The 27,227-nt window shown below is 41.9% G+C and overlaps 1 protein-coding gene and 1 long non-coding RNA gene across 2 annotated transcripts; one reads left to right on the top strand and one right to left on the bottom strand.

Annotated features, from left to right (window-relative positions):
• On the bottom strand, positions 2,125–7,044 carry LOC110394366. Its single transcript, XR_002435575.1, has 3 exons — positions 6,937–7,044; positions 6,301–6,398; positions 2,125–2,412 (listed from the first exon to the last, which is right to left on the bottom strand). It is a non-coding gene; the product is annotated as an uncharacterized LOC110394366 (long non-coding RNA).
• CIDEA (cell death-inducing DFFA-like effector a) lies at positions 7,046–19,494 on the top strand. Its single transcript, XM_021388165.1, has 5 exons — positions 7,046–7,168; positions 9,836–9,992; positions 10,200–10,346; positions 12,186–12,367; positions 15,269–19,494. The coding sequence occupies exons 1-5, from the start codon at positions 7,131–7,133 to the stop codon at positions 15,399–15,401; spliced, it is 657 nt and encodes a 218-aa protein (XP_021243840.1). The 5' UTR covers positions 7,046–7,130; the 3' UTR covers positions 15,402–19,494.

The following is a 27,227-nucleotide window of genomic DNA, read 5'->3' as shown; positions in this document are numbered from 1 at the left end:
TGCTCTCACTGTAAACATACAATTGTTTACCAGGCTCCTTATCTAACAAAATAACAGGAAACATAACTTCTCTGGCAATGCTCCACCAGGTAATGATATCATACAGAAAAATGAAAGTTCTTCTTTTGAATTTCTCCAGAAATCTGCTTTAACTGCAGATTTACAGTATTCCCTCCACCAATTGCTCAAGAGTGGGAGATTTTTGTTTATTTGTTTATTTTCATCAGAGATCACTATCCTTTGCCTAGGGTGAAACAGTCTCCATCTAAATGAATATGTTTTCCTGAGATCATCACAATTCATTACTAGGCCCGAGGTGATCCATAATAAGCAGGTCTCTGGATTCCAAGGGATTACATTGAGTTTAGTTACACAAAAAATGGGCACACACACAACTGAGGCCCAAAGGTATCCTCCAAAAGTATCCAAGAGATTTTACCAATTCCCACTCCAAAGATATCACTTCATAATTTCAGATTTGCAGAAGACCCAAGCAATATTTTCTCAGTATACTCAATTTTATGGACAAAATGAATATTTATCATAACTTTACATGAGTTCAGTGGCATTTCAGAAGGTACTGATTTGATCCTGCATGTAGTGTAAACTCAGTATATAAGTCCAAAGGCAACAAGTGATGACAAAGTACATAATTCTGGTGATTCATGTGGAAGGAGCTGATGATGTATGCTGCATGAACATGGCTACAATGCCTTTTATTGAACCTCATGAAAGCCATGAGTATGACTGACAACCAGACTCACATCTGCTCTTTGGCTCCTAAGTTAATCTGTAATAAGGTACAAAAACAGAGTCATTCTTAGTCATTCATCACGGGATCAAACATGGATAAGACAGTGAATACTCCAGCTCTGGGTATGTCTCAGAGCTCTCTTATCATGTCTGCAGTGGGAGTAATACGTCCCTAGTATCTGTTAACAGGAGAATGGCTCAAGTGTGACCATGAGATAAGGCTCACAGGCCCATATTCTCCTCAACATGTTCTATGCACTTCATTTCAGAAATTAAGCAAAACTTGGCTGGTAAGCCATCAGGAAAACAAGGCCGGAAACTTGCTAGCAATACTCACCTTCTCTAGCCTCACTCTAAGTGAAGGGTGTAGTGACTTTGTGGTCTGAAGGGTCAGTTCCTAGCACAGGAGGAGCATTACTATTACACTGACATAGAAATGGAGCAAAACCCAAGATAATTAGGTTTCTCAGGTTGTTACTTTATGGTCAGAATCAAAACCAGGAAAGCCAAATCTGAGGGGTGGGTGGGCTGGGAGAGAGCTGCCCAGGCTGGGGTCGGTGTATGAGGTAGTAACGCAAATGTGAGGTTGTGATCTAGGGGAGGACACGGGCTTTGGAGCGGAAGTGACCAAGAGCAGGAAGCTCCAAGTGGTGGAAACCAAAGGGAGAGCAGTGGGGCTCCATCATGCAGAGTGCGGAACTATTGACATTACAGGACAAATCCATTCCTCTACTTGTACAGCCTGACAAGCCTGAGGGAAACAAAGAGGTGTTGGGGTGCACCAGGGACCAGCCCAATGTCTAACAACCATGGATTATAAAAGGACACAGCTACACATATGAAAGTAGTAAAAGGAGACTCATTTAAAAAAAAAAAAAAAAAGAAGGAAAAGGAACAGCAGTTAGAGCCTGAAGGCTAACTGTGGATATTTTACAGTGAGGGGTATAGAGGCAGGTCAGCTCTGTCAGAAGTCATTTCTCTGCCCAATTCAGGTGTGGGCTACACACTTGGTCTGAGAGCTTCTGAGAGACAGAGAGCTCCTGCAGTTCACCAAGAGCTTAGTATCCAGAGACTAAAGGTACCCAAGCAAATCATTAAACCACAAAGTCACAGCAATATTTTTCTCAACCTTTTTCAATTTGCAGTCCCTAAAAGTTTTCTAGTGGAGATGCTTTGGAAATTTCAAGTGCGTAGGTTACTGTGTAAGAAACCTAGAGCCTGTTTGTACATCCCTTAAAAACGACTGATCAGGCTTGGAAGTTAACACACCACAGGCTGGAAAACATTGATTTGAAAGCAGTGGGATCCTCAGCTCACCCATTAAGTTGTCTGGCTACTGCTGCCTTAATCTTTACACATTTTGACAGAAAGAAAAGACAAAAAAAAGTTATTTTTAATTAAACTTTTAAAACACGCTATCTGAGATGTAAAATACAGACATTCCTCACCCAAGAAGATTTTAAAGTATCCTTTTAAAAAAATTAATTATTGCAGCTACTAGAAAACCTGGAGCTCACAGTTGAGTTTGGAGGATTAATAGCTCTGAAATGTTGCCTGGAGTCTTGAAGCTCTTCAAGGTCTGCCATAAAAATCATAACACAGCTGTACACCATGGGACATTTCCATGCTTGATAGCCTCTCGTTTTGTGGAGAAAAATCCTATAAAATAAAATTTAAAGCTTATAAAATAAAAAGTCATGTTTCTTTCTGAATAAGGTTCACTTTTCTTCCTAGAGGGAGTATCACTGAACTGTAGAGATGTTAGAAACAAAAGTATTTCCACTAGCGATTCAGTCTTATTTACAGCTTATATCTTCTGGAAGTTGCAACTTTTGAAATGTAAAATAAAGCATTTCAGAGTGTCCTTGCAATCCAATAATAAATAAATATTAATATCTAGTACATTATCTCCAGTAATAAAACTCATGGGCAAAATTTCTGTTTTTCATTAGTACTGTCATAGTATAGCTCCCCCATGAGTTAGGTTTCAGCCAAATGCTGCCCACAGATATCTGAATTCATTCACATCCACAGCACTGCTAAGGGGGGCGGTCAGGGCAAAGCCTGACCTTCCAATTTTAACACCCTATCTACGTAGAAAAAACCTACATTTAAGCATGTATTTGAAGAATGTCACACCACTGAAATATTCTCAGGAGGGTATTTTTTCCCCACATACAGGGCATGTGCCCATCCATCAATACTGTCTTGATGCTATTGTTAAAATCATCGACAACTTAGAAGAACAAAATAAAGCAAAATACCCACCCATGAAATCTCTTAATAAAGGGCATTTTTCTGGGCCATGTGGTTCCTTGAAGCAAAGGGTTAGTCTGTTGATCAAAAGAGGCTTCTAAAATTGGAATCTTTGCAGACCACAGAACCATTTCCAGGCAATTACGAACAATTTTAATTAGTGCAAAAAATATTTCCATCTTTTTTTGCATAGCCTTGCAAAGCAGCAAAATCACCTTTAGGAGGAGCCTCATTCCCACCTGTACAGCTAATAAAAACCCTGTGACTCCTGTGGATCCCTTGGGCATTGCACATTATGGCTTCATCAACAGAGATTTGAAAACTACAGAAAATGGTAAAAAGTAACATCATGAGACCATATACTGCACAGTCTTATCTCAAAGTGAACATCTGTACCTAAGTCTTCTGTGGCAGATGCTTGTCTAATTCGCTGTTAAAAGCTTTCAGTGACGGTGTAGTAGATGTTAACACAAATACTAAGAATGAGCAATGTCTATATCATATAACCATGTCTATATCACGCATACAGCCTGGCAGAAATAAACCAGAGCCAGGGGCAATGCAGGTAGGAATCCACTGAATAGTAAAAGCAGTTTAGAAATTAATATGGATATTTTGTGTGCACAGTGAAGAATAGAAAGCTGAGTCTGTATGAAAGCAATAAGAAGGAATTAAGTTTACTTAAGGGCAGTATCAGGAGCGTTTCTTGAGAAACCAGACCAAAGGATCGCTTAGCAAAAAGAGGAAAGGGCAGAAAGGCTGCACAAAAGGTCAGCTTTTGCAAATCTAAGCTGACCCTTGTAATCTGCTACCTTTGTTCCTAACACTGCTGTAAACACATCTGTTCACTTCTTGCACTCCCTTCTCAGACCAAGGTTGGTAGGATACAGAAATACCTTACATTGATCTCACTCACGTAATTTATCAGAGCCTTGAGAAATAGAAGAAATGTCCAAATTGATCCTCAGGCTCCTGATTTGTCGCTTGTGTCATCTAAATGCTGCCCAAAGCAAAGTTTGTGTCTGACTGACTGCACACCTTCAGCAGGGAACTGATCCTCACACCTAACAGTCCCCCCAGTCAAAATGTTTCCTAATGTGTAGCTTTATTCTCCATTCCTATGGGTTAATCTGCAATATGCACGATGCTTCGCAGCGCTCTCTGACATGACCGAAGCCTGTGATTCACCTCTCCACCCACTCTTCCTATTTCCCGAACTATACAGCCCACACACCACGTTTTCTGGATCTCCCATCACTCCTGCTTTCCTCTGAGCCTGTTGTGATTTGTCAACTCTTTTCTTGAAAACCTGCTCTGATATTACATGTTCACCAGCATGCCCAGGGAGGGCATGTCCCTGGAGACACTCAAGGTCAGGCTGGAAGGGCTCTGAGCAACCTAATGTAGCTGTAGGTGCCCCTGTTCATTGCAGGGGAGTTAGACTAGATGGCCTTTTAGGGTTCCTTCCAACTCTAAGGTTTCTATGATTCCATGAACTTGCTGCTGGTAAAACATGGCACATGCAGACTTTTTTCATAGCAATATGATTACTGTGAGAAGTGGGTTAAGCAAACTTGTTCAACTTGAACCAGGGCGGACAAGTGATATGTATGGCGTCAGCTGCTGCACCCAGCCAAGGGGCAGCTGGGCAGAAATGCTGTCAGTGGGATCGATCAGCACAATTGCTTATTGAACTCCACCTCCAGTGTTCACTCCCTTCATACCAGCCATGTACTTTGTCCCCTGCGTGATTAATGTTTACAGTGAAGGCTTAAGCACAACCTTGCTGAGTATTTTGGTCTCCTTACCTCAGCTTATGACTAGCTGGTTTTCTCTCCCACTAAAACAGTGGAATGGTTCTGTCTTGGTTTTCCTTACAGCTAGTGTTCCTGTTCTGAATGTTATCTCACCATGTCTATTTTTGACGAGATCTCATTTTTTTGCCTTGGCCTACCTGAGCTAAAGCTCCTGCTACCATTTCATACTCTTCCTTAGCAAGATTGGTTTCTGCTTTCTACTTGATTCCTTATTTTCAGTTCACAGTCTGACCAACTTGATCTTTTTCATTTCCTTTCCTTCTTCTTTTCCACCATCATAATATCTTGATCCCACCAATAATATTTCCTTAAGGAAATGACAGTTTCTTCAGCCTGAGACTTATCCCACATGGCCTTGTCCCTCAGTCCTGGGAGACTCCTTATGTCTCCTTTGTTGAAGGGCACTGCTTCTGTACTGTTTCCCCAAAGACATGTGAACTCTACAATTTCATGACTTCAGTTGTACTGCCACATTCTCAACTTAATCCTTTTCACTAGCCAGAAACAAATCCAAAGGATTTGTTTTAAATAAGGTAGTTATTTCCTCTATTTTCTGTACCACAGTCATGCCCAACATACTACATCTTAAAAGCACAATTATGTTTCTTTGTAAAAATTACATGCTAAATTAGAAATGTAAACACACCCAGTCCTCTGGAAGCACTTGCAACAACGCAATAGAAGCCCTCTTGATAGCTCACCAGAAACCACAGCATCACGTACTGAGATTTTTCTCCAACAGGGCAAATCAAATCATGGAATCAGAACCTGGCCCCACGGGGGATATGGAGTAAATCCTTCCACTGCTTATCTAGGAGAGACAGACAGGCCAATCTAAGGTACTTGCTGCAGCTGTTTATGGACAATATTAATCAGAAACAATTTAGCTATATAATTAGCATTGCACATGCGCTGGATCTTATCTGTATGATGATGTCTTTGCTGGTGTTCCAAGACACCTCAGTGCTGTGGAGCACAGCTCCCACATAAATTTTCCCCAACCGATGGCTTTATTGCTGTTTGTTTAGGGGAAGAAAAAAAAACATCTTTATAAATGCCCCACTTTGCACAAATAATTTTGGTTGTGCCAAGGATCACCCACCAGCTCACCTGCCCAGGGCCCCATCCAACCTGGCCTTGAGCGCCTCCAGGGATGGGGCACCCACAGCTTCCCTGGGCAGCTGTGCCAGCGCCTCACCGCCCTCTGAGTGGAGAATTTCCTCCTAGTATCGAATCTAAGCTACATGCAGCAGAGTACAGGAAAAGAAGGGGTTAACACTGGAGAAGGGTACACTCACACCTGCAAGCCCTAAGTAGCCTGAGGAGGAAGAGATAAAAGCCTGAGCTCAGTTCATAGCAGGAAGGCTGCTGGTCTGAGTTTTGTTGTGGGGTTGGGGGGGGGAGAGTTTACTCCTTCTGGGTTGGGAAGAGATGCTTAAAAAAAACAACTAAAATAAGCAAAGCAGACAATTACCCCTGGGTTGAAGGGTTTGGATCCTTTTATAGCTGATAAGGGTTCCAAAGCTGAGGCTTGAGGACATCCAGCCAGGTCTGGCTGAGTGCTGAAGAAGACTGGAAAGCAAAGAAATATGGTGAGTGGTTCTTCTGTGCTGCACAGGCTGGGCCAGAGAGCGATCTGGGCCCCTGGGTGAGCTGGCTGTAATCCACGACCAGCTCTGATGAGCAGTAACAGGGGGCTGCTGGGCCATGTGCTGGCCCTGCATCATGCAGCACCAGCTCTGGGGATCCCATGCTGGTTTTATTCATGTGGTTTCAGAGCTGAGAAATACTGTGTCTGTGCCCACAGCCCAAGAAAAAAAAAGGAAATAACGCACTTGAACCTGCTCTGTAACCACAAGTCGCTGCTCCTCAGCCCCAGTAAGGCTAAATGCCTCTACTGAAGCCACTATATACATTAATCCAAGCCATAAGCTTATTCCCAGGCTCTAAAATCAGAAGCTGAAACACTTTAATCTGTTGATTTGCTCTAATGCTTAAAGGCTTCACATGAGATCGGCTCCCGCCGTTGCTCTATTAGCTGTCACTCAGTTGTACGCGAAACAAGAAATCGTTCCCACTCTTTCCCTAGGCAAGCCTTAAGGAGAAACACCTTCCATCTCCGCTGTTTTGCCTCGCTTCTATCGGTACCACACACCAAGGCCACGGGTGCCACACCAGCAAGGACGTCGCGCTCCTGTCCCTGCCGGGCCGCCCCTGGGCCGGGCCGGCTGGAGGGGCGGAGCCGGTCCGCTCCCGCTTAAGTCAGGCGGCGGGCGCTGCCGCTCGGCTCGGCCGGGTTGGGCTATGGAGGTGGCGCGGGACTGCGTGGGCTCGGTGCTGAGGTGAGTGGTGGTGGCGGCGGCGGCCGGGGCCGTGTCCCTGCCGGCCCGGAGTGGGTGTCGGTGCCGGGCTCGGGGCTCCATGCAGGTGCAGGGCGCCTTCTCAGCGGGTGTGTTTCTAGCTCGTCCCGGAGGGCAGCGCGGTAGCGGTGCCGCGTCTGAGTTCGCATTTCAGGTGTGCTGCCTGGGGGGGAGATCCGGCGCCGTACCTCACGAGCGGCCCTAGGAATAGCTCCTCTTCAGGGACCTTACGTTTTAGCAGGGAAACAGAGAAACCGGCTGTGATCTGATAGAAGTCAAAGTCTCTCGCCTGATTTCTGGCTCTTTTTCGGGCTTTGCTGGTGCTGTCCCTGTCGTTTGTCTGTGAACTCTAACCTACAAATCAGATTGTGCCATATTCTGAAGCCATGTGTGTTGTGCAATGTTCCTGAACCCGAAGACCATTGCACCACGTTCTAAGACAAACATTATGAGGTATACTGCAAATAGAGATAACAAGAGAAATTAGTGTCCAGGGCTCAGGGTAGGCTTTAATCCCTGGCTTCACCTCCAAAAAAAAACAACAACAACAACAACAAAAAACACAAAATGAATTCATCTGTCCCACTAGCACTGATGCTCCGCTGAGTGCTTGGGGCAGCATCCTCAGGTCCCCAGGAACAGCTGGTTGCAGTTCTGCAAGGCAAACTGCATAATGCTGGAGCACGTAGGTGAGATGGCATCAACACTGAAGACCTACTTAAGTCTTGGATTGCTGTTAGGTGGCAGTTTGGAGCTAAAAACAAGTCCTGGTTTATTAACCCATATTTTTTTCTGACTTCTTTCCTCTGATAGAATTAGCAGTGTAAGGTCCTGCATGGTTCTTGAGCCCTGAGGAAGGCTCTTCAGAGCTACAAACATGGCACATATTTGGCTTTGCTGGTGCTTGAGATGAACCCTTGCTCCTAGAAGAGCTCAAGTCCTCTTGAGCCGTGTCCCCAGTGCTCTTCCTCCTGCATCGGGATGTTATTTGGCTTTTTCCCTTATGCTTTGTCTTGTATAAAGAATAACTGTGCTTAAGCAATGAGAGAGAACAGGACTGGTATTCACAAAAAAACATCTTGGCAGTATTGCTATATTATATTACTTAAGTGACTATTTACACACTAGTTTTCAAATGTGTGAAGAGGGGATGGGCTATGCTAGTTCTGAAAGTGTTGTCTCTTGAATCTTGAGCATTGCTCTTCCAGCATGTAGGTGCCCAGTGGCGCAGAGGTAGATGGACACACTTCGTACTCAAGAAGACTGGAGTGATTCAGGATGGGAGCTGCCTGCAGCCTGGCAGGGTGGTTGGGGCACTGATCGTGTAGTCAGTCTAGAGATTAACACACACCCTGTCCTAGCACATTTTCCTTCTATGGAGAGGAAATTAATGCCATCATTGGTTCTATGTTGTCATTGTGTCCTCCTCCCTGGTCATGATCCTCCTCCAGGAGGGAAATGCTTAGCTTTTTAATCTGGTTCCTAAAACCCTTACTGAGTGCTCACACATACCTGCTCTCTCATGCCATGTGTATATTTGGTGAAAGCCAGAGGAGGCAGTGCTCAGACAGCACTACCTAGAAGCTATTAGGTTCAGCTAGAAATAACACTTGAACATCCCCCTCCTTTAAAAATAAATAAAAGCTCCAGTAACGCTGATTAGTTTTTGAGGAAGAGAAACACCTTAGTGTACATGTCACTGAAATCCAGGAATGAAACTTGTTCACCCAAATGACAGGGGACACCAAAATCCAGTCACATACAGAAGAAAAGTAATATCCCAAAGACTTGTGGAACAGTGGTTTAGAATGAGAGCAAGAAAGAAGTCAATGACTGAAGCTCTCACTAGCTAGTCACCATAATGACTTTCCATGTATCCCAGAAGTCTGCCTGAAGACCAGATATATAGATAAGAGATGTGGAAAAGGCACGTACTCTGCTGGAAATCAGTCTTCCAGGTGCCCATTTTTGGCATTCTGTTTGAGTTCTTCAAGTCTCTCCAGTGCTATCTATTCATTTTCTTTGATCTTCATTTTCATCGCCATTGATACATAAGGGCATGGATAAGCCTTATTTTGATATTTTCAGAGCAAAATGCATTTCTGTGGTCTGTAGGTATTTATAAACACCTTTGCGATTTGCAAGTTGAGTGTAACTATCGGGAAGTTCCACTTGAATTCCAGCTCTGTGTGTTTTGAATATGGCTAATATGTTCAGTCGTCATAAAGTAAACTCTCAAATGACTAGTCAAAATTAGTCTTGTGTACCATCTGAGTGTTTACCTTGCAGTTAAATAGAATGTCTATGGCTGAATGCAGTAAGAGCTGCTACCTTTCTAATTCACTATAGCGCTAAAACCTGTTGACCTCGCTGTAACCTTGACATCAGCCGACCTGAGCAGCAACTTGGCCCCTGTCTGCGTGAGATGTTTTTCATCTGAGAAGTGTTTGCAAATGTCACTGGCAAGAGAGGGTTCAGAGACAACTGCCTATAGGGCTGTGTAGTATTTGCTTTTGAAAGCAAGCTCCGCAAGTGTGCCGTGACCTCTGAATTACTCTTCTAATGTGCTTATGTACTGAACTCAACGGTCCTCCTTCTCACAGTACTTGATGTGTTTTTATAATTACACCAAACTTCTGTTTGTCTTAGATCTTTGGTGTCCGTGGGAGCATCTGTGGGAGCAGTAACAAAACAGACCCTGTTCCCTCCTCTCATGCCTGCAGGGAGACCTTTCCGTGTGTCAAATGCCTCCAGAAGCAGCCGGAAAGGAATTGTTGCAAGCAGCCTGCAAGAACTCATCAGCAAGGTACAGCAAACATTCCCACTCTGGCTGAAATTTATTCTGAAGTACGGTATTCCAGGAAGGCAACCCACAGACCTGTGTTCTGCTAAATATCACTAGAGGGGAAGTTCAAGAGAATGCAGCAGATAAGCAATCTAAGTATTAAAGGATGGGAAAAAATCCTGTTGCTGGGGCTGCCATTTGAATTCTATCATCTGCTGTTTTTTGCAGACTTTGGAAGCCTTCCTTATAACTGCTGGCATGGTTACTCTGGTTTTGGAAGAAGATGGCACAGTTGTGGACTCAGAAGAGTTCTTTCAGTCTCTGGATGATAACACACACTTCATGGTTCTAGAGAAAGGGCAGAAATGGACACAAGTAAGTGTTCGCTGTCTCCCTCCTACTTGAAGAGAAGTGGATGGGAAGAGGTCTGTGGCTCTCAAATTCTTGGAAACAGGAGAGAAGGGGAAGAAAGCTTTCCCTAAAGAAGGGAAGGTACCAATTCCCTGTTAATCCTTTCCAGATGAGAATTCATCTCCATTTGTTGTCTCTCGCTTGGATGTAAATTGTTGACAAGGATCTGCCATGAACTGAAATGTTACAACTGGAAAAAAAATATAGGCGAAATCTCTCATTTTTAAAGAGCCACAGGAATAACTTAATTCTTGAGCTGTTGTATAACACAAGAAATAAGGACTTTGATTGCCCTAAGCTAAAAGTTTGATCTCTTAAGTTAATTTTAGAAGGGAAAATGCCCAAATTAAGCAGTACAAAACAAGTTTTGTCTTGTTTGCAATAATAACTTAGGGAAGATGAGAAAAATGCCTGTATTTAATCTTGCAAATAGCTAAATGTTGTCATCAAAACCTAACATTGATCTTTGTGCTTTGAGATTTTGTAAGAACTATTAAGATTGCCTAGCTTTAGTTTGCTAAAAATGTAAACTCTGTGTCTGGTTTAGTGAAGGAGTAGTCTACCTGTACATTAATAAGATAGTCAAACTCCTAAGTGTCTTCAGTGAAATAATTGTTACTAGAAAGCTAGTATCAAAATTTCTTCTACCGGGTGCAGAGCTAGCTTAGCTGTTAGCAGGCCCACTATTTGTTTGTACGTGCATGGCTCAGTCGTGTGGCCCCATTGTTTGGGCTGTTTCAGTGTGGGCAGGTTGTGTGGGCAGCTTTGCCAAGGAATTATCGACCTGCCACATCTGGCCTTGAGCTCCAAGGGCACAAAAGGAATTGCAACCAGGGTGTGACTCCACCTTGCTCCTTTCTCCTCTGCCTTATGTCCTGTTTGGCATGGCAGCTGGACAAGTGTAAGTGGTGCCTCTATTCTCAGGTATCATCTGGACGGTAGCACAAACTCTGTCATGCTTTATCCAGATGTTCTGTGTGCTAATGGGAGATGAACATATGCTACCAAGCATACCCAACTGTGTGTACAAAACTTTTGTTGATGGGGTTGCAGTTGCTGGAGCTAGGAGCTCAGAGGCTATCAAAGTACACCAGGCATAAAATTGCTGGCTAATGACATACCATAGTGTTTAACTTCAACTAACTTATCATGGCGTTGTCTGAGCACTGGGGTGACAAGTATAAAAAGCCCCAGTCTTACACAACCTTATTGCTTCATACAGCAATCATAAGGCAGATTGACAGCTGCTAGGATAGGAACCTTGAACCGGCTGTGCTGAACAGGGTAACCCATGTATCCACTAGATGTCTCTATGAACATGGGTTTTGCTTACTATTTTTCTTCTTGAAACAAATGGCCCAATCCTGAAAGAGGGCAAAGGCTGCTTTTAGTAAGAGGCTAGATTTCAGGTTGAAGATAACTTTTCATACTCCTTTTTTCCTCTTAAATTCAGTATTAAAACCTAGGCCTGATCTGTAGGCCCCTCTTACTGTTACTTTTTAGCAAGAAGGAAAAGTGTTTTGAGCCAGGATTTGAAATGAGAACTTGACTGTTTTCACAGGAAGTGTTTTCTTCACATGAGAAACAAGTAATCTTTGCAGCATCTCTGAGATTGCTGATCAGTACTGTGTTTGGTCCTAAATGAAAGGACCTAACATCCTTTTAATTTAGTGTCCTGATTGTTTAGACTAACTCCAAAGACTAGAGTTCAATGAGTTGCCTCCAAAGAACTGTGCCATTAACAATTGTCTTTCTATAGTTCCCTGGTTTATGGTATGAACTGTCTCTCTCTTTTTAAATTAGACAAGAAATGGAGTTGTCCCTGCAAGACAAAAGAAGAAAATGGGAGTAGCTAACATCACATTTGATCTGTACAAGCTGAACCCTAAGGATTTTATTGGCTGCTTAAATGTGAAGGCAACCTTCTATGAGATCTACTCAGTGTCATATGACATCAAATGTATGGGAGCAAAAAGTATATTGCGGTAAGTGTGCTTCCGTCATGATCAGGCATAGGCATTAATGAAACATCTGTTTGCTTATCAGTTCTACAAAGCCAGTGTATTTATAAACTCAGTATTTTTTATTAATTTTTACATCTGACCAATATGCTGAATCTTCCTTTAATAGCTGTCCTGTATAGATGTGCTGCTCTCCTGAGAGGATTTCCTCAGATTTCTTTGGCTTGTTTAAAGAATGCAGGGTGCTGAGGAATGCTCTTTGATGGGGAACATCAATGAGATGAATTAACAAAGGAACTGGAGATCTGATAGCAGAGGTCTTAAATGTGGCTGCCAAATTCACTTCTAAGACAGCCTAGCAAGGGCCACTGACTTCCACAGGACCAACCTGTAGTGGATTGTAGGTTTGGTAAAACAGGCTGTTGGGAAACATCATCTCATGCAAGTACAGAATAATAACACCTTGTCCTGTCTGCTGCTTTCAACTGTGAAAGTCAGTGCCATGTCAAAACCAGCCACTCTGGTTGAAGAAAACTTCTTGAGTTCAGACTCCTTCACAGAGATACCATACTTTGATTTTGACAACTGTTTAAGCAACAGCTCTGAATTTCCCTACCTGACCCATTACATTCTGGTTGAAATGCAATAGTGTAGTTACTGCATTTTCTTACTTGAGGACCAGATCTACTCTATACAGAGCAGATTACATGCCTGTAAGCAAAGTTTTTACTTGACCTAAACAACATGTTGTCTTTAGTATGAAGTCTTCTAATAGTCTCTAGACTCACTGGTGCAGATATTAAGCACTGTAATGCTAATCTTGTTCCATGCCTCAGACATCTGCCACTCTGCTTAGGTGATCCTTTGCTTAATCCTTCAGGCTACAGTCCTGTGTCACTGTAGATGAGGCTACAGCAGTGACTGTTCTGCTGTACGCTGCATCCACCCATAGTACCGCTTTTATTAATCTCTTTAAAGCAAAGATCTACCCTCAAACAGCTGCACTCCTCCAGTTCCTGTGTTTGTCAGCCTCTTGACCAGAACAAACTCCTGATTTCTGGCTGTTATGGAGATGAGTATCAGCACTAGAACTTGCCCTGTCAAGGAGAATTTTAAGTGACAGTTCTGCCTTGCTGCCAACACAGTGCAGCTGGTGAGAAAGAAATGGTGCTGGCAACAGCTGAAATAGCTCTGAAATTCTTCTAGAAGCACTGTTACATTACAAAGAGTTGAAGGGGAAGTGCTAGCGTGAGAGTGGGAAAACAGTCTGCTACCAAAGAGCAGAGGGAGAAGAGAACTTGGGGTGCTCTCAAATACCACAGTGAGGCAGTCTCTCTCAACTTGCCATTTAAACTGGGGATACATGGTGTTCAATTCTCAGTGTATTCTCTGCTAATGAGTTCTAAATTGCTAACTCTGCTCTCTCCCTGAGCCGACTTGTGGAGTGTGAGGGGAAACAACCCTAAAATACTGCAGTTGTTCATTGGTGGGAGAGGCTCAAAGCCTGCCAGATCTGTTTAGTGCGTTTCCCTTAAGAGTTTCTCCTGTCTTGTCCAACTGAAGGATCAAATATCCAGTTCAACAAATAACTTCCTCCATGGCTTAAATGACAACTGGTCTCATGTGCAAGCAACATGCTGCAGCTGCTCAAAATCTTGGTACCAGGTGCAGCTTTCTTTGTGACTGTATGGCCCTTTGGCATGCACTGTCTTGTGGAGGGAAGGACATATTGACAGGGCGTATGTGTGGGAAGCATAGGAAAGAGGGTACGTTGTTCTTCAAAGGCTTCCCAGACTCCGTGTACCCAGGGTAATCAACAGTTTTGAAGTATTAGATTTTGACTGCAAACCTTTCAGCACACTGCAAAAAAAAAAAAAAAAAAAAACACGCTGAATTTATAAGAAGATAAGTTTTTGCTCTCTGCTAGAGCTCAAAGGAGAAGTAAATTGCAATTGTGAACCCTCTTGCTTGTTTACTTAGACAGGAATTCAGAAAATCTTCCCCCTAGTTCCCCTAGAAGGGGAACACTGATCTCATTTTGGCACCTTCAGAAACTGATCCCCTTCTGATTTTGGTGTAGTTCTGGTTCTTGTATACCACTTCTCCAGTGCCTTGGCCTCACATGTTTGAGGGCCTACTTTCGAGGCTTAAATACCTTTCTCAGCACTGATGTCTCCATTGTTTCATGGAGGCTGGAAGGTAAAAACAGATATAACTAAGTTGAATAAATTACCACTCAGATATGATGATTTCCATTCCTTAGATATCCTGTGGTGATCCATAGTCTGTATTGTAGACTTCTGACACTTGCCTAGTCTTAATTTATAGATCTGTACAGATTCCACAACATGATATATCTGACTGCTGATACTTTACATGTTAAAAAGTGACACAGCTGTGAATGGTATTTAAGATTTGCAGTTTGGAGAGCATAAACTTGACTGGCTTCATTTGTTTTGCTGTTGGGCACCCAGTGTAATGCAATTGCTCAGCTTCAGTGCTAATAAAGTCTGATCTGTAGCTTTGGGGTGCACACAGTGTTCTTACTGACTGGCCTGAAGGTAAGCAAGAACGATTCATGCTGCAGGAATGCTGCTGGGCTCTCAGGCAAAGCTAAATCTTCCATGGTGCTTGGGTAGTTTGAGTGATGGTTTTCCAGAGGGCCTAACAGGATGACAGACTGATTTGTTAAATGTGTTCTCTGGTTCTGCCCAAGTCTACAACATGTTAACAATTTTCTGTCATGGGCATGTCAATGCCCATGGAAGTACTTGCTCTAAAGAATGTACAAACTTCTCATAATTGAAGAGGAATAAGAGAATTCTTAAATGTATCTACCTAATTCATCCTTAAGGTGCTGGGGATGGGAGGGGTTTGGGCTATGTTTCCATGTTGACTTTTTTTAACAAATGGCTTTTCTTCTAGGAAAGTGCTTCAGATAATATCCCATATAGCACAAATAACTGGACAGTTTCTTCTCTATACTGGAACATACATGTTGCATTTGATGGGTGAATGTGATGAAGACGGCACCTGTACAAGATCACAGCACAAGTAGAGACCACAGCAGCACTTCTGATATTGGATCCTTTTGTTTAAGAACGCTCTCTTGCCCAAACTTGATTGTAATGTTGTTTTAGTAGGGAGATATCCACTAAGGTGAACTAACATTTTTCCCATTTGGGAATGCTTGTAGGCCTTAGTTGTAAAATAAGTGTTTGGTGTTCACGGGCTCTTAACACAGCAAAAGGATGGGTGCCTAATGACTGAGAACCAGGCAAAAGAAGAAGAGAGGGCAAGTTTTTACCCCAGGAACTCAATGGAAAATAAGAATATTTGGAAACATGCATGCTTTGTAACCAGTGGGTCATTTCCTTCTGCTGATCAAAACGTGGTTTGTTTTCTTTATGGCTGTCTACTTGCCTTCTGAACAGACAGGGCTGTGCTTGTTTTTTTAGTTTTGATCCATAACACTGCTGGGATTAGTGTCCAGCTGGCACTGGGATACAAAAGGCTGAAGTGTCTTATTTACTACTTCTAATAATGGAAATATACAATGCAACTGACTCCTGGTTCAGTGACTGAATACTCTCATGAAGTCTAATTCAACAAAGTGCAACTACTATGCAGAGGCTTAAAATTTAGCCTTATTTCCCTTAAAACAAGTAAACATTTTGTATAATTGCTTGTATTGTTCTTCAAGTCTATAGAAAGTTCTGGTTAATATAGTTTATACCAGTTGAAGAACAACATATTTCTTTAATGTGTCTGATGTCCCATTCTGCCCTAAAGCATTGAATAACTTGCCATAGTCCGTATGGCTTACAGAAAACCTCCTGAAGATTCATTCAGGGGTTAAACCTCCAATTCTGTAATTTTTGCTCTTCAGCTATGCATGTAGATGACATTTCAAGCTGTACTTGAAATGTGTAGTATAAATCTGTAAGAAATGTTGGATTTTGATGCCCCTGTGTTCGAGGGGAACAGCAGGACACTATCTACTTGTAATGTATACTCAAAATTGCATATAAGCAGTCTTAATCTCCTAAAACAAACTATATTAAAGGACAAAGTTTTTTAACCTCAGATATAATTGTCCAGAAAGCTTTATACAGTTTAGTGAGCTGTTAGTATGACTGGTTTTCAGAAAGAATCTCCTTGCTGTGAAGACAGATGGGAAAACAAGTAGTGGTAGGCATTTGTGATAAAATACAGACACCGTTGTTGACGGGGAAAAGTTCAACTCCTGTTGTTCATAGGTGTGGCTTTTGAGGTTTTTATTTGCTTTCATCTTATGATGAAGTTTCAGTTACATTCTTGAGACTGAAAGCCATTAAGGAGATAACATGCAGGTAAATATCCTACCTGACCGCAAGTGCCACTCAGGACGAGAAACCCTGGTGACAGGGTGAAGAGGGATGGAAGGGAAAAAGTAGGAATGAAAGGGACCAGTGTGAGCTCCAGGGTGCTTGCCATGCTTCTGCTGAGATGCAAGTCCTTTAACCGCATGCATCATATGCGCTGATTAGTTGGAGGAAAATATGATGTGCTAAAAGAGGAACGGATGGACTGAGATAACCAAGCATCATGTTTGGTGGTATCCATTTTGATCTGTAAGCTGGAGCTGTTCACTTAAAATGTTACTAATACATGGGAATACTGCTCATGTTTATCTGCCAGCTTCACCTTCACATACTTACTTTTGCCTTCCTTTTATGGATCTGATTTAGCCAGCTGGAGCTGCATCTTTGAAATCACTGTTGTGGTGGAAAGCAGCCTAAAATCAATCTTAAAAGGACTAACAGACATAAGTCTGCTGAGTCTCTACCTGTCTCTTCAGTAATGGTATTACAAATGAGTAGACAGCTAAGAAAGAAACTCTGTGGCTTTTTTTTTCCCCTAATTTGTTGTTTCCCATCCACTTCTGAATATTTGCTGGGGAGGGAGAGGGTGGTGAGGCATGCAGCTCCAGGCAAGGGGTGGACTGGTTTATTTTACTCTCTTTTCCCATGGAAGAATATCTGCACCTTGCAGCACTGTTAGGTTTCCTTCAGAAGAAAACAGACTAAACAGCAGGTAATGAGAAAAAGATTATGTTAAAATGAAGACTATCTGTATTGTTCCTTCCCCCACCCCTACCATGATTGTTACTGTGGTAACTGTTGGCCAAAGTTTTTCTACCCCCTATCAAGGAACTGCACTTAGCTTTTGCAGTGCAAGGACTTTGTCATTAACCATTAACTCTTTCAGCTTTTAAGGACCATTTATTGCATTAAAATGAGCCCGCCTCAAAGTAGTCTACATGTAATGTAATGCTTCTAGGAACATATACATTGTTAATAGTGGAAGCACAAATGTAAAAAAAAAAAAAGCAAACAATATGCTTGCATAGTTCAATATTGCATTCATCTGTATGAACTGCCTTTTCAACTTTCTGTAATATGAAAGCTTTGGCAAGTCTGAACTGTGTAGATCTCAAATTCCATCCTTCTACAGCCAGAGGCAGTTGTCACAGAACTAACACTCCGTAGTTTCCTATGGTATTATGGTAGAAATATAAGGCTAACTCAGCATGAATTTGAAATGTTTTTAAGCAGCTGCTTCTTTGGCAGCCTAACACTTAATGCTTGAGTTGCTGAAGGTCACGTGAGCTGCAAAGTCTCCACCCTCAGAGCATCTCCCTGTGGTTCAAAATGCAAACAGATGAAGAAAGTAGCTCGACTTTGATACCTTCTCAGAATAGGAGAAATGTCTCAGGAAGTTCAGAGTTTGTGAAATTGCTCCTTTGTTTCTGAATCTGGGTTTTGCCACAGTTTTAGTATTTAGAAGATATTTGCTGCTGTACCAACTACTTTTCAGAGAGAAAGTTTGGGCTTTCAGTCAGAGGAGTTTGTTTTTCTGAGTTGGAGCCAGTTTTATTTTTTTTTTTTATAGCCTGCTTGAGATGTGTAGCTTTTACTTTGGCTGTATGTGGTAGATGGCAGAGAACACCACCACCCAGCTTTCAGGAAGCTACAAAAACTAAAAGCATGGGCTCTTCCCTGCTAATATGTAGAAGTGAAACTAGCTTTTCTACTTGATATTTCTAGCTTTCACTTTTTTTTCCCCCATAGCCCAGTTAATCTGCACTTGTTACTGTTGCAGGCAAGGCTGGTAACACTAAAATTTCAAAACCATGAAACATGTTTTCTCCCTCTTTGCTTGCCCTGACCCTCTTTGCCTGTTCCTTTGCATCACTTACTAACAATGCACCAAGTCATACTCTGTAGTTACCAAAAAAGGAATTTTCACTGAAGAACTGGATCTTGTTGACTCAGGCACTGCTCATGTTCTGCAGGCAAAACAACGTTGCTCTTTTCGTGACTAGAATGAAGAATCTGATAGCTTTTTTGTGTGTGTATAACTTACTACTTAATTTCCTTCCTTTCACAGGCTCATGGAGTTGTTGCTTTCTTACACCTTCCTATTCCTTCAGGAGAAATAGGATTGCAAGTTCTTCTGCCTGGGGGGAGGGCATAAGGCAGGGTCTAAATTCCTTAGAGCATTAGGAATATGCTGTAGGAAACACCCCAAATCCCTTATCTGTGGGGAAGGGAGGGGTTAAAGAAAGGAAAACAGGACTTTGGGCTGGAAGCTTTTTCAGCACAGAAGAGAGGTAGGCGTTAACTATTTAGGAAATGTTGGTAATTCTGAATGTGAACATATTATTTATAACAAACTAGAATTGTAACTAAATCATTTCAGCATATTTCTTATAGAGATAGAACTTGAACTAAAAGCACAAACTTCTTTAATTAAAGATTAAAGCCAAAGTACGAAGGATTTTGAACTTAATGCTTCATTACTGGAGGTATTAACATAATTAACAGTATACTTCAATTATAGTAATCATCCTCGTGGAGTTTAACATTTATCACTACTTTCTATACCTTACTTTGCTATGAGATATTTATTAACATGAGAATTGATGTTTTGCTAAAGGAAAAGATGATGTTTTACCATTTCAAAACTGTAGAACCCGGTAGTTTAACTTGCTACGGAAACTGAGATGGGTGAGAATGATGTGAGTGATGGCAATATTTTCTGATACATGGTGCCAATTTTGAGGAATGCTTAAATGTCCACGAATAAAGTTAAATTGTGGCTTTGGATGTTGTCTCTATTACTTTTCAGAATAACTTATTCCTGAAATAATCATGCTTGTTAATGGATCCGTGGTCTGCCACAGGAGGTTCCCAAATGCTGGACTGCAGCAGTGAACTAACTGGATACTGTTATGTGGCTCTGAGCTCCTCTGCTGCTGACTCACTTTCTGGCCTCAGAGAAACCATGCAGAATGCTTCCTTTCACACAAAAGGAATGCCTTCCTCCATCTTTTACCAAAGTTGCAGAAGATTACACGCTACACAGTACAGGAGATGGGGGATTAGGAAACAGCTGGTAGGAGTTGCCTCTTTCCACTGAATAACAGGATTGTGGAAATAACTTACGGAAGATTCCCTGCAGTTATTTACCTACAGCTACAACAGTACACATTTTGACTGCATAAAAACATTAATTTTCTGAAGTATTAGATTTGTCTAATCCAAAATTAACTTGTGCTTAAAGAGAAATAGCATGTTAGTGTAGCATGAATCTAGGACACTTTTCTGCCCAGTGAGTACGTCATGTGCTCAGCTTAAGTGACAGTTTCACAGAGCTTGACCACTGAACAGTTTTCCCTCTCAGAAGAGAACCAAAATCTGATTTATTACTTTAGAAGAACACAAAGTAAACCAATTACAGCAAGGTTTTGGTAGCAGAGTGGCCTCTGAGTGATTAGGGGCTACTCCTTGCCCAACAGAGCCAGTTCCAGATGCTTCTGAATAGTCCTGCCAGTGTTCAAAGTTGAGCCAATCAGCAGTGCTAGTGGTACCTCTGGAAACATACCTAAGAAAAGGACAAAGGCACTGTGCAGCAGCTGTGAGAGAGAGGAATGATGAAAAACCATGAGGTAAACAGCCGGACAGATGCTAAGGTCACTGAAGAAGGAGAGGGAGGAGGTGCGCCAGGCACCAGAGCAGAAGTTCCTTGAGCTTCTGGAGAGGACCATAGTAAAGCAGGCTCACTCCCTGCAGCCCATGGGTACCATTCTGGAGCAGATCCTGGTGGAGGAGCCCATGGTGGAGCAGGTGGACGTGGCCTGAAGAAAGCTGTAAGAATGACAGAGCCCTGTCACTGGTTGCCTGGAAAGGCTGTGGGGTCTCCTCCCTGGAGATCTTCAAAAGCCACCTGGATGTGGGCCTGGGCACCTTGCTGTGGGTGGCCCTGAGAAGGGGTTGGACCAGGGGACCTTCCAAGCACAACTGTTCTGTGATTTCTGTGAGCCTGTGGAGAGCCCAGGCAGGAGCAGAGTGCAGGAAATGCAGCCCATGGGGAAGCCATGCTGGAGTCTCCCTGAGGGGCTGCACCCCATGGACAGGACCAGCGCTGGAGCAGTTCCTGAAGAGTTGTAACCCATGGGAGGGACCCCATGCTGACACGGGAAAAGTGAGAAAACGAAGGAGCAGCAGAGACAAAGTGTCAGGTGCTAACCACAGCTCCTGTTCCCTGTGCCCCACACTGCTGCTCAGGCAGGAGGAGGAGGTAGAGGAATTGTGAATTAAGGAGTGAAACTGAGCATGGCATGAAGGTGGGCTGGGGAGGAAAGTGATTTTGTTTTTAATTTAGTAAGAAACTAAATTAATCTTCCCCAAGTCTGTGTTGGTAAACAATCTCCCTTATCTTTATCTCAACCCTTACACTTTTTCATCTTCTTTTCTCCCTCCAGTCCTGTTGAGGAGGAGTGAGAGGTCAGCTAGCTGAGCACCTGGCAGCCAGACAATGTTAGTTCACAGCAAGACAAAACAGCAGTAGTAACAATAAGCCAAAACCAAGTTGCCTCTGCTATAGATGGCCACTAACATTGGAAGAAAATCTTTCAACGTGTTTTCCATTTTTTTTCTTCACATCTGTGTTTGCAGAGACTAACTACAGTTATATATACAGGACAAGATTAATATTTTCAATAATGTGATACAAAATATGTACTGGCCTCAGTCTCAGGTCGCCCATCAGTGTAAACTGTTGGTTGGATGTGGCCCTGGACAGCTGAGCTGGTGGGGGGCAGCCCTGCCCACAGCAGGGAGTAGGACTGAATGGACTTTGAGGTCCCTTCCAACCCAAGATATTTTATGATTCTATGATTCTGTGTTTCTATGATATTAAGCTCCACTGGTTAGGAATAGTTTTTGATAAAAGTTAATTACCATTTTAAAGAGAACATTGAAACAATACTGTTATTTTATAAAACATAATGAATACTAAAAAAAATAGTATGTCTTAACAAGCTATGGGATCAGGATAATGCATTCCGTGCAGTTCCAATATAAGAAGTTGATTGATCATCAGTTCTCTAAAAAGTCTGTTTTATAATTAGTCAGCGTACATTACGGTTAGATTACGTATGCCTCTTTTTTAAAGTAATATAATTGCTGTCAGCACTACAGGTTGGTTGTGAATCTGTGTGTTTAAAAGAAACCAAAAAAAGGCCTAGCTCCTTAGACAACAACTTTATTTAAGAAAGCATTAGCGTAATGACATGCATAGCTAGTCTATTATAGAAAGACAGAAACCTCAGACATCTGGAAAGTCCTTTAAAGTCCATTTAGGTATAATTATTTCTGACACATTTTGTAATTATGCTGTGAAATCTATAGTAATTTCATGCTAAAAACGTTTCTAATTACAAAGCATCATCCCTTGCATAGGTATTTGACTGGTCTGCTGCTGCTCTCTATAAAATGATGTTTTCAAATGTTCTTCCTGCTTCTTAAAAGTCAGGAAAAAATAGGAAAGAAAACAATTTTATTTAAGTGTAAAAAGAACTACTGATTTATTAATGAACTAGATAAGCAGAGGTCTGCAAAAGTGCTCTCTATTTTTTCTCCTGAAAAGATAAAATGCAGAAGGCATCATTTCAGTGATTGCTGTACTGAATGTCCTTAACTTATGTTCTGCCAGTTGCAGCTTTCAGACCTTCTTGCCTACATAAGAAATTTGCCTGGGAAAGCTTCTTGGAACAGTTGTAGAATATTCTAATCTGCACTTGACTGCCTGTGTGAACATGCTTTCCCAATAAAAGTCAGTATTTTCCAGAACAACTCGTGTGTTTTCAGAGATAATTGATTCTTTAATGATAAGCCCATTTTGTCTGAAATCAGAAATTACTAAATAGTTGCTGCAAATAGCTAACTAGTCCAGTTTCCCTACAGAGAAAACTATTTCATCTTTGGATAGGGTGATCAAACTGGCTTTACTTATCATGATAAGCATAGTATGCAAACCACATTAAAGTCAGAATTTCATTTAGATAAAATCATATAGTCTCTAATGGAGTTTCACCTGTGTGACCATGGAAAGTAAGCAGCCATCTCAATACCTCCTATTTTTATCTGCCGCTGACACAGTACCAAGTTTAGTTTTCACAAGAGTTGTGATCACTGAAAACAAAGCAGTTCTTGTCACTGGCTGCATCAGCAATGACTAAAGGCAGTAGCAGCCCAGTGGATAAAATCAATTCTGTTTCCATGATGACTCCTTTTTTCTATTCTCCAGAAAACTCCAACTGCTAATAGGGAACCTCTGTTTTTCACTTGGAAGCTCCCAGCACTTTTCAAACTAATCTAGTTTTCCTTTACCAAAATCTTCCTCTATGTTGATGCCATTATCTAGACATCACCAGTTTTAAACACTGAATACTTTTTGCTATTTCTCTGTGCCTTTCTCCTTTTAACACACGCAACTTGCTCTGCTGCTCTGTTAATGCTATTCTACTTGTGGCCTTCCATCACCTTTTCCAGATTCCCTTAGGCCACATTCCAAGAAAAAGTACTCAATAACTGAGGAAAAAGGGAGGAGAATGACACGCTCATTTTTAAGTAAATGTAAACGTATCTGTTGTGCTCTATCTGTAGTTCCTATTTGGTCTCTAGGCACAAATTGTCAGCCTCCTTGATTGTGTAGCAATTTCTGCATAACTGTCTTCCACACTAATCAAGCTGCTGTCCTAAAATAAGAAGTTGACTACTTAGAGCTGTACTTTATTCCTGACAGATCCTACGGGTTACACTTAAATACAAAGTTCCTATTTAGTATGGAGACCTGGTGCCACAGTGAAATCATTTTATATCATAGAGATGGATCTCTCCACAAATTTTCTGGGCATAGGCAACAACCCATCTCCACACCCTTCCAGCAAAGCAATGGCATTCTATTGTGCGGCCAGCATATACTGTAATCCCATACCCTCCCGTATTCTGGTACTCTGTTCAACAAACAGACCGTGAAATGGATAATTCATCGTGGGTGGGCAGTGGGTTGAGCCCTGGCCATGAGCCAAACTGACCTCTTACATTCTTAGCATTCATGAGCTTTTAAATCATGACTCTGGTAATGCTGCTAATAGGTTGCAGTCTGAGGCATGCACTCTCAGTCTCTCTGCTGCAAAATGATTTTCTACAAGAAAAATGATCCATTCTCCATGCATAAATGCTGTCTTCCCCTTCTAGTTCCTGACCTCAGAGTATTCTGCTCAGAGGGGAATTCTTCAGCTGCTGTTGTGCTGTCAGTATCAGTTCGCATTCCTTCAGCAGCAGTACCCATCTGCCCTTGAGTGTTACAGATTGTCTTGTTAAAAATAAGCCAGGCATTGTCAAGCTGTGGTTCTGCTGTGCTCTTTGTTACTGGCTGATGGAACTGGGAGGAAGGGTGATCTTCTCCTTGCAAGTGTAATCTGAGAGAATCATTTGTCATGCAGTCCAGAAGTGGTATGCTGGTTCGGTTTGGACATGTGTGGCAGATGAATAGGATCAATGATAGTAAGTGAAGGATGGCAGCCAGGAGCCACTCACACCCAAGGAAAAGGGTAAGGAAGAAAACTGTGACTCACCTGTGAAACCCAGGACCAGGCTGTAGCAATTTATAATTGATTTTAGCTGCAAAATTACTGTCATAAAATAAATGTTTCTCACAGTGAGATGAATCACTTTTACTTGAAAAGCTATCCATTTCATCTCAAATACTTAGCAAGTCCTAAATAACTGACAGTCTAGGCAGGACTCCAACCCCTTTTGTTAGTGGTTTATTATTATTACTATTATTTTTTCTCAGAGGATAAAACCACGAGAAGTTATTCTGCGTAATAGATCCTACACTTACCCTTCACCCCACACACACATGGCAGTGCAGATTTCTGCAGTCAAGTGTTGCAAGGTGTTTTACTCAAGTGTCTTAAGGAGGCTGATGGGGTGGGATATGATCCCATGCAAGTGCTCCTCTGCTTTGATGATAAAGAAGAGACCACGCCTAGGATAGATGCACTGGTTGTGCTTGGATCTGTCTGGCAGAATGCTAAAGGCATAATGTATAATGCTAATGCTAAAGCTTCAAGAAAGTAACAAACTGGTGAAGCGTTTTAGCTACTAAAATCTTCAGGGAAGTCAAAACTGCAGTCAGTCAGAATGAACCTCAGAATTATTTCATAATACTGATTTGAGTGAAACAGCACCTGATGAAATTTGTAGTCCATAACTGTGTAACACAGGGTAAATCCACTCTGCATGTGTCTCAAAATAAATCTGGGAGGTTCTGTGGACAGTTCAATGAAAAAAATCAGCTCAAAGGTCAGCAGCACTAAAGAAGGAAAACATAGTGTAAAGATTTATTAGAAAGTAAAGACCAGAGCAGAAAGCATCGAACACCGCTGCACAAATTAAAGGCCATGATTTCAATTCTGTCACTCCCCATTTCACAGAAACTACAGTAGAGATAGTACACGGAGATAGGTGGTAAGCAAGGAGTTTCACAGGAGTAATGTCCCCCTCACAGGGAAATTAATTAGACTAATACTTACAGCTCAGTGATGATGGACAGACGGGGAAAGAAAGAACAACAACAAAAAAAGTTATACTAAAACTTTCACCTTACACAAAGCCACAATAGCCATTAGGAAGTTAATTTCTGCTTCTCAGAAAAGAATTATGGGCATCAAATTAAAACATAAACCTTACAACAGAGAGAACTTCTTCACAGATCAGCATGCAGTTGTAGGTAAAGCCTACGAGGAGACTTTGGAGGCTGAAAGTGTAGCTGGCCTAAAAAAGCAAACACATAATGTAAGGGTTACTTCAAAAGGATTATTGAATGTAATGGACTGGATCCTGTCTTTGGTTCAATAAACCCTTAACCACTGACTGCCAGAATGTAGAAAGGCATTCTGGGAGAAGCATTATCATACTCTTTCCCTAGTACCCATCACTGGCTACTGTCAGAGATGTACTTCAAGACTAGCCAGGTCTTCCATGTTATCTAGATCAGCTCCTGTCAGTGTACTCATGGTGAGTGCAAGTTTTCACTCTTAATAATCTTTGGCATAATGACTTAACTCCAAAGGCAAGTCTGCAATATCTCAGATTCATCATCCTCTTACAGCTGTATGCTCACCAACGTATAACAGAGAATACACATTCCAGCTAAAATTTGTTTTCATTCCCATACTCTTTGGCTGTAGCTGTAGGAAAGCATTAATCTAGATGTTTTACCAACTTGTTGAAAACATAGTGCAGCCTATTCTCTGGATCTATTTGTTTACGTAGCTAAGAGACCTAGTACAGTGGAAGTTAAAAACATAGCCACACCAAAATCGCATTCTGCCTGACATAACAGGCAGGTACATGCCTCTCTCTTCTACAGCTGCTACAGCTGTTGCACAAAAATCACTACGACTGACCCTAAGAAAAGTCATGGGTGAGTTACTGTTAGCACTGAGGCTACACACAGGCAGAAACAAAAGGCTGAAAGAAAATATTGATTTACAAAGGACAAAAAATGTGTTGCAGATGAAAAGACAATAAGGCTCCCAGTGCAGGAAAGTGCAAAGGCGACTGAACTCAACCATGTTAGTATTCATGGCTGGACTTTCAGGTTTTTTTTCATTCAGCTTGTCAAACTGAGAAAAGCGTGTGAAAAAGCAGCTAGAAACACTTCTCCATGAGATGGTGGAATTCCTCTGGTGTTGCTTCAAGCACTTAGAGACATTTCTTCCATAAACAGATTCAACCTTGACCTGATGCAGCAATCTTTGCTTTAACATTACTAGGTTCAGACCACATACTGAGGGCACAAAAAAACAGTGGTACCTCCACTAGCAACTACAGTTGTTAAGCACACTGGTGAGCAGCATTAAAACAAACCCCAGAGTACTATGTTTGAGCATTGGTGGCAATCAATGATGCTACAGCTTCCACAGTAATAAACCTAATCTAGGAAAAAAACAGGAAACTGTTCGAGGGCTATATGAAATACAGTAACTTCTCCAGGCAAAATAGAAATAACAAAAGCTCCAAAATACCTATTTTAAGTGTGTATGCTGGCTTTAGCCTTATTTGACTGCATGCTTCCATGTGTATTGTCGTTTCCCTTCCCATTTTGAAAGACCACACTGTCTAGGTCCAGGGCTGTTTCTGCATTCTTCTGTGGCTGCACTATCTCTGGGACTCATGCGCCTCTGTCAGATTTTGTCACAATATGCTGTCAGATTGAAAAGGTGGTCATGGAGATGCATGGACACACACTTGCAACAGAGCATGACTTCCCATTTTTTTTGTTTCCTCGGGAAGCTAGGAAAAAAAAAAAAAGCAAAATAAAACAAAACAAAAGAGCCAAACCATTTTAAGATGTATATATATTTTTAACTTACGTGAAAACTGAAGAGGAACTACACTCACTCCGGGACTTTCCTGCTCTAGGAGACCATGGGGTAAGTAGTATTTACCAGCCTACTAAGAGCTGTCAGAATGAATCTGCT

Source organism: Numida meleagris, chromosome 2, assembly GCF_002078875.1.
Source record: "Numida meleagris isolate 19003 breed g44 Domestic line chromosome 2, NumMel1.0, whole genome shotgun sequence".
Classification (NCBI taxonomy): domain Eukaryota; kingdom Metazoa; phylum Chordata; class Aves; order Galliformes; family Numididae; genus Numida; species Numida meleagris.
The sequence above is the reverse complement of the archived record's forward strand: the minus strand, read 5'-3'. Positions and strand labels throughout refer to the sequence as shown.

Excerpts from the sequence above, each read along its gene's own strand:
- CIDEA (XM_021388165.1), top strand. The coding sequence starts at position 7,131 with ATGGAGGTGGCGCGGGACTGCGTGGGCTCGGTGCTGAG. Across the intron at positions 10,347-12,185 it reads AAGGGCAGAAATGGACACAA|ACAAGAAATGGAGTTGTCCC; the intron begins GTAAGTGTTCGC and ends TTTTTAAATTAG. Across the intron at positions 12,368-15,268 it reads GGAGCAAAAAGTATATTGCG|GAAAGTGCTTCAGATAATAT; the intron begins GTAAGTGTGCTT and ends CTTTTCTTCTAG.